Here is a 7689-nt window from a genome sequence, read left to right on the forward strand (position 1 = left end):
TTTCCCGATGTATGCAAATTTTGCTCCAACAAAGTGCGCCTGACACTAGTCTGTCTTGCAACCTGTTGCTGCCTAGCAACCTTCCCTTTTTTTCCCTTTTTTATATAAATATATTTTTCGCTCGAATGCGCGAGGCTTAGCTCGGCTCGGCCCGACAAATTTATTAACCTCGCTTCGCGAGGAATTAGTTCGGTGTATTTTGTACTTTTCTTGTCACGTTGTAATTAGTTATATGCCGGCTCTACCCACTAGGGACACACAGACAGTAACAATAAGATGTAACGAGCCCTCGAACCGACTGTTTAATAATTTCAGTCAAACATAAGGCGACTCCCTACTAGTTGTTGAAATACTAGCTGTGTACTGTTAGGAAACGAGAAAAACAAAACCAAAACAAACAAAGCTTTGGCCAAGGCGGGCTAATAAAACTTTATACGAATGTAACGATCATAAAAGACTGAACCAGTCGTTAACTTTGGGAACGTTTTTAAGGTCCGGTACACTAAAATGACAACATGCCGAGATAATATATCAAATTAATATGAGGAAGACTGTTTAATCTGATTTCCAATATGAGAAGTAGGTTGAAAAAAAATCAGGGTAGCCGCTTTTATTATTTTATGTATTTTGGTTTGTTTTTCTTTTCTTTTTTATTTTGTTTTGGCCAACTTCGAGGTGTTTTCGAAATCGAATGAAAGGCACTGTTTCGAATGTTTGATCATAGTTACTCAACTACTAAGTAACAATTCTTGGAGAAAGTTCTCCAAATTTTATGCTATAACCAAACCTCTTTCACTGTAAGCGGACTAGCTTCTTAAAGGCACGCAGCACACCTTACTTCCTGACGTTATCCTTACTTATATCTTGCTCGGTCCTCAGATTCAAATTTCATATTCTGCACTCACGTAAATGCACTATAGATTGGAGGTCTAATGGCGTTTGCGTTTTCAAGATGTTTTCTAAGAGCTATTTCTCCGTTAGTTTGTTCGAAACCGATTTGTCCTTACCTTTGGCGTCGTTTGACAAGCCTGGGGATTTCAAGATCAAGCCCTACACGCCGTGGATATCGCGCTGGTCGGGAAAAGCAACTTGACCGATCCCATCCCTAATTGATATTGGGAGAAAACTGAGGTTCTATCGGCTTTTGTACAATCAAAAACATCATCTCCATAAGTGCTCATTTGGCAATTAAAAGGGTAAATATTCAAAATGACACCTTTGGCCCGTGTACACTAATTAACACTAGAAACAAAAACGAAACAGCAATATTTCCCCGTTCCGACAAGCGCGAGTTCGGCCTATCTAACGGCTTACTTTTGGTAAACACCATGTCTCTGGCGCCCAAAATAGATGAAGTTCGTTGCACTGTTGACCAGGTGAAGCCCGATATAGCATCTTAGTTTACAGAAACATGGTTACACGAATGCATTTATTTAGCAGTGATTCCCTTCAGATGTCTGGGTGTCACTTCATTTCAAAGAATCGAACTTCAGTAATCCATGGCGGATTTGATATTTATATTTAATTAAAAACTTTACCCAACATAAAACGTTAGATCACTTGCATGACCACGAAATGTAAGCCGTGATTCAGTGAGCAGTGATTTAGCAGTGATTCCCTTCAGATATCTGGGTGTCACTTCATTTCAAAGAATCGAACTTCAGTAATCCACGGCGGATTCGATATTTACATTTAATTAAAAACTTTACCCAACATAAAACGTTAGATCACTTGCATGACCACGAAATGTAAGCCTTGTGGGTCTTTCTGAGGCCTAGAAGCGGACTACCTTGAGGGATCCCATGTATCATTACTGGCATAATCTACCACTCTCCCTCTGTTGGCAATAATACTATGCTGACATACCTAATAAACACACTGTTATCGAGGGATCAATCCTTATGAACCAATTTCAATCGAAACAGCTTGTCCATGAGACGAGCAGGGGTGAATGCATATAGTTGTTATGATAGTCACTAACCTCAGTGTCCCGGTTGTACGCCCAAGACTCTGTCAAGATCTTATCTGCTTTTTGGTTTATCCGGATCACAATGCTGTGGTCCTGCACCCCAAGGCTAGGACCTCTCAGAACACCAGTGCTGGAATTAGTAAAAATTGCGTAGAAACCCGCCCCAGTAGGAACCTAGAGCTTGGGAGATACCATTGTTCCATTGATTGATCAGTTGTGGACCTAGCGGATAATTGCGAGATGGAAACACGTTTTTACCTAAAATATTAGTGCGCTATTTGATGTTGTTATGGAAACACATTGTAGACAATGTCGTCAAATATTATCTCAACAAGTCCCTTTCTCCTACAGACACAACGATCCTCCACTATCAGCCACAGCAAAACATCGGCCCACTATTATTAATTACCTTTCGTTGCCGGTCCTTTTTCGAACATAGTTCAACGTAAAATGAAATCAGGCGTATTGTTCAGCGCCGGTTTTGCAAAAACATTCTTCATTAAGTTGGTTTTTTCCCCTATAAATTAAGGAACTTGTTCAGTTTGAAAGATACGTATACTATGTCCAAGTCACTGCGATCTCGTGTAGTTTATAAGTTTTCTTGCGCATGCTGTGGTACCTGTTATGTTGGCGAGACCAACTGGTATCTCGATACTCGAATCCGGAAGCACCCTTGCACTGACAAGACCTCCCACATTTTACATTACCTTAATTAAAAGCTCGAGAAACTGCCGAGCTTTGTTTTCAAGATTGTTTTTCCATCTTAGGCACCGCCTCAACCTTCTTCTGGCTTAAAATCAAGGTTCGTTGGCAAAAACCCTGGGGGCTCACAAAACAGGCAAATTTTTCAGGTCTGATCTCTTCACTGGCTATTTAGTTTTGCTTGTCTTCTTTTTTTTTTGTTCCGTGTTCCTTTATTAATATCAGTCACGCAGTAATTAGCCGGCTAAATTTTTTCCTTTTTTTTGTCACGTTGTAATTAGTTATACGCCGGCTCTACATTCATTGTCAGGTTGTAATTAGGTTTTTTCTTTTCTTGCATGCATATGTATCAAGCGTGTTCTGTTACTTGTACCGAGGATGGATGAAGTTTCATCCAAAACATGTACACATTAAAAAAGTCGCGACCTTTTTGCCAGTTATACGGTGGTAAATTCTAGTGGTAAATTTTAAACTTAAATCGTAAGTGACGAAATTTAGCCAACTGGCTGAGAGGTAATTTTGAAATTAAACTATCATCTATCTATCTGTCTGTCTGTCCGAGTTAAACCTCCTTCACGATAGCGATTTCCTTTGTTTTGTCTTGGTGAATTATAATGAGTTTGAGAAGTTAGTTAAAGTGCTGATTAACATTGAACCAAACGCCAGCCATATTTCCTTTGATGTTTACAGAAACCAGGGAAACCAAAACAAGCAAACAGGCACGCATTGCAACTAACGAGATAGCTTAATGAAGTTTTACGGCCATACGGAAGACGACGTCTTCATTTTTTTTTCGGATTGATCAGTCATCCGTCAACCTCATGTACTCTACAACAAAACTTAACCTGCGTGCAGACGTCTCCTATTTTCTTTGTTGCTCTCGGAAAAGGGCGACTGAACTGAACTGAAAGTTCGTTTGAAATCAGCCAGGTTTAGAAGCAAAATGTGCACGATGAAATGAGATGCTATTTAAGAAGTACAGTCAAATAAAACAAACAAGGACAAAAAAGAAGCAAGTAGATCTACACGATAATATATTTATTATGATCACCACAAGTTAAAGCGTTTGTGATTCAACGCTATAAATAAAATTCTCTCCAAGGTGAATTTCCAATCAGCAAAGTTTTGCGAGTTTCCCTCCGAGTGCTATGTCCATCACAAGATGAATGCCGTAAATAAGGGATAGAAAGCCGATCAAAATGGCAACAGAATGATCCAAGAACCACACCTTTGTTCCCACTTGCCTGTAAGTAAACGTAGAAAGAAGCACACCAGCCGACATTGCGGCGGCAAGCCAAGAATCAATCCCCGACGCACGTAATGATGGACTTTCAAGTTTCTTAGCGATGCAGTCTTGAACGACTGCGAGGTTGAAGTAGCAGACCAAACTTGCACCGAGAATTATAATCAGTTCGTCTGGCTTTTCTGGGTAATCTCTCGCCAGCAGACGAAGAACCGCAATCGCGATGGTAGCGCTTCCGCTACCCAGAAAAGTCACCGCAATACCAAGGGTGGCTATTTTCTCCCGCTTTGGTGCTATGTCGCCGTTCAGAACGTCTCTGAATCTCCACGCTACAACAAGCGAGTTGAAAGACCCGAGGAGTCCGTCAAATGCGCTAGCCATTATAGATGAACTGTCGGTGCTTTGGGATGCTACGAAGGAGACTATGCTGAAGGTTATCGTGACGATAAACGACGCGATGGACACCAAGAGCGCCGCGCGGCTCCATTTCTCACGAAATTTCAGCGGCAAAAATGCTTTGGTGGGAGGTTTGGTTTCTTCTAAGTATGACACGCAGTGTTTGTCTTTCAGCGGTTGTTTGTCGTCTTCATCATCGGTGAATGCTTCCATTGCGAGGCTCCTCTGAGGGGTTGGAGAGTCGTTACAGCTTGCCATTTTAGTGGAGGCTAGCCTTCTAGCGTAGAACCTTGTCCTGCGCGGCAGTTTTCAGTCTAGTTAACGTCGAGTGAGTACAATGTACTCTAAAAGACGGTAGAACACATTCGAGTCCAGCTTAATCGACGGAATTCAAACTGATAATTCTCTGTAGTCTATTGACTCAATACAATACCGTCCATTCAATAAATCGTCCCATTCACGGATGTTCTGTATTAACCTGATATATAATTCTTGTTGTGAGCCACCGCTGAGTGTATACGCCGTTCTCCGAGATGAAAAACTGCAGAGTAATCATCGAACGAAGCGGCGTATATGACTCAAAAAATTCGTCGATAAACTTTGGATACGAGATAAGTTGCTGGGATTTAAGCTGTTTGCTTTTATCACCTCATGCTTGAGGGTAGCATTTAAAACAAGTAAAACAACTGATCAGCATAAGAAAAGAAAAGTGACAGGGCTGTCTCGAAGTTGAAATGACGCGTACAAAAGTTGTTTATTTTAAAGTATTTTTTGCGACAAAGGAATTCAAATACTACATTTTTATTACTATTTAACATTTCAAGAAAAGGAGCTTGTTCATTTGGCAAGAGAATCAACATAACCTCTTTGTCTTGCTCGCCTGAATAAACTGTAATGGACATCATGATCTGTTTTTAATTTTCATAAAATTGAGCAGCAAAGAACAGGTAACTGAATCGAAATACGTTGACGGGACTAATGTTGTGAAGTAGGGGTATTTTTCCCCGTAATAATCAAGTTTGTTTTCGGCATAGAGGTATTAATCCCTTTCTCTAATTGATTAGTCAATTCTGCAAAGTGTTTTACTGAACAAGCCGAGGGCTTATCAGAAGTATAGTGAGGAAAATGACCGGCTTTGCAAGTTGGACAAATGACCGGGTGAAATGTATGCTGTCCCAAAGGGTTTTTTAGTTACGCTAAAATGTTTTGTTTTCCTCGCAAGCAAGCCAAAAACTTAAAAAAGAAAACGAAGACAAAAATCGAAATAAAAAGACCTGCTAAAACCTCGCACGATAAAGTGTGAAAATAGATACCGTACGCACACAGGAAAAAAAGTTAAAAGAACTATCATCAATAATTTCTCCTCAGTTTTCCAGATCACGCAGTGAAAAGATTGAAATAACATTATAGCCTTGTAACAAATGTAGTCCGGATCTATGCGCAACTCCGTTCAATAATAATTGATCATTGTTATTTTCTCCCAACCGAATCGCTATTCATTAGTCGTGATTATTATGTATACAAACATGGCGACTTGACATTCACAGATCTCCACAAATTAAAATCCTCGGCGTTTCCGTTGACAATGATTTCAGAAAATCACAGCTCTCGGGGTAAATAGCAGACTGTATTTCACAAACTAGTGTCAAAACAGTCAATTCTTATGAATATTAAACTTCCTGTGCAAATGAATATGAATACTACGCGAACTGCCGCTGAAATATTCTTCACTCCCATGGGAAATGTTGTATTTTTGTAAAACGGCAACTGTGAACCCCTACCCCAACTGTGATACACCAATTAAGTAGCGCTCCGGCTAAGAGCTATAGCGAGAACAATAGACCCGCGGCTCTAGGAGCCGTTAGAGATTTAGCTAAAAAAAAACCGGAAATCCAATTAAAGTAAGCGAGCTCATTGGAGATCTCTCCATAAGCGCGAAATTCAAACAGTAAATCTGAAATTTATTTGCTTAAAACTATGATTACAAGGCTGAATTTCACACGGCATGTTACATTTGTTGTACACTTTGAAATAGCGAAAACTTTAACGCAATCGTATGTGCGGAAATACACGTTTCTTGTTTACATCATGGTCCCGCCAATAATGTCTGTCCTTCTTCATTTCAACTTTGACAGTCTACTTCCATCCTCCGAATATTATTGGTCCGATACTTGGCGGGAAACTATAACGAATGTTCGCTCGCGCGTGTTTTGTCCCAGCGGCTCCCAAAACATAACAATTTCTCAATAAAAGAAGTAAAAAAGCCAGAATAAATTTAAAATAACTCTTCAAAAATGTCATCCTCGGTGGCAATATCCACAATGTCGAAATAGTAGTCACCATCTCCTGTTCTGTCAGTTTCCAGCTGAATATCTCCATTCCTTAAACGGGGAAAAGTCTTCGCCAAGAATAACATGTCCGTGTGATCAAGAAGAATACCGTTCGCGCAAACCTCTGTTAGGGAACGGTATGAGCAGAGACACGCAATTGCACGAATACTGAAGTGCATATTATTAGTAATATTGATGCGTTCGAGGCGAGAAAGACAGTCTTTTGCCTTGAAAATCGAGGACTCGTCGACGTTGATACAGTTTTCAATGTTGAGAGAACGTAAACGTTGGGCCATTCTCGTTACTCTTCCAAAATCACCTGTTGATATCGTAGTACCTTTTAAATTTAGTCTTCTTACTGAGTGGAAGAACCGAAGGGGCATCTTCTTGTAAAGATTTCCCGTGTTTGCCAAGTCGAGTTCCCTGCATTTTTCAAACTTGCGATATACCGCTCCACGGTCACCAAAAATAATCTTCCACCATGCATAACACACTGATGACAGCCTGATGAGGTCCTCTGGTCCAAGGTATTGAAAAATCAACTGCCAAATGAAACAATCCACGGAAGGAGACATTCTGAGAGATCATAAATCATTCCAGCTAAGACAAAGGAAGTAACAGAAAAGAATGAAAAGTGTTTAAAACGAGAAAATATTAACCCTAAAATACATCTCTCTTCTCGTATACACTGAAACTATAGCTTAATTTGCAGATCTCAGCACATAGTTTCTTGTCAAATGGTGACTTGGTCTTAAAAGTGTGAGAGGAAAAAGTTACAAAAAATGGAGGGGTGGTTAATCATGTCTTATGCAGGAAGGGGGTAAGATTTTATGCTTCCATTGTGCAGATCTCTCCAAGACCTGTTTGGTGTCCAAATTTGATGCAAATTGACCCAATATTGGGCACGCAATGACTTGTTGTGCCATATGGCACTCTTTGGAGTGAGAGGGTTAAAAGAACATTTTCCAAAGTCTAAAATCGGCAAAGTTGTGCAAACTGTTTTGTCCTTTCGCAGCCTTGGCTTGAAGGATCGCTGACAAACAACTGTA

General features: G+C 40.2%; 1 protein-coding gene across 1 annotated transcript; it reads right to left on the reverse strand.

The window, feature by feature from the left end:
* Positions 1–1921: 1921 nt before the first annotated feature.
* On the reverse strand, positions 1922–5536 carry LOC146468274 (transmembrane protein 163a-like). The gene has a single exon (XM_085124957.1). The coding sequence runs from the start codon at positions 4566–4568 to the stop codon at positions 3786–3788; it is 783 nt and encodes a 260-aa protein (XP_084981083.1). The 5' UTR covers positions 4569–5536; the 3' UTR covers positions 1922–3785.
* Between the last annotated feature and the right edge of the window lie 2153 nt (positions 5537–7689).

The sequence above is a fragment of the Pavona decussata genome, unplaced genomic scaffold (assembly GCF_977016875.1).
Source record: "Pavona decussata unplaced genomic scaffold, jaPavDecu1.1 SCAFFOLD_133, whole genome shotgun sequence".
NCBI classification, from domain to species: domain Eukaryota; kingdom Metazoa; phylum Cnidaria; class Anthozoa; order Scleractinia; family Agariciidae; genus Pavona; species Pavona decussata.

Coding starts and splice junctions, on each gene's coding strand:
- LOC146468274 (XM_085124957.1), bottom strand. CDS start 4,568: ATGGCAAGCTGTAACGACTCTCCAACCCCTCAGAGGAGCCTCGCAATG.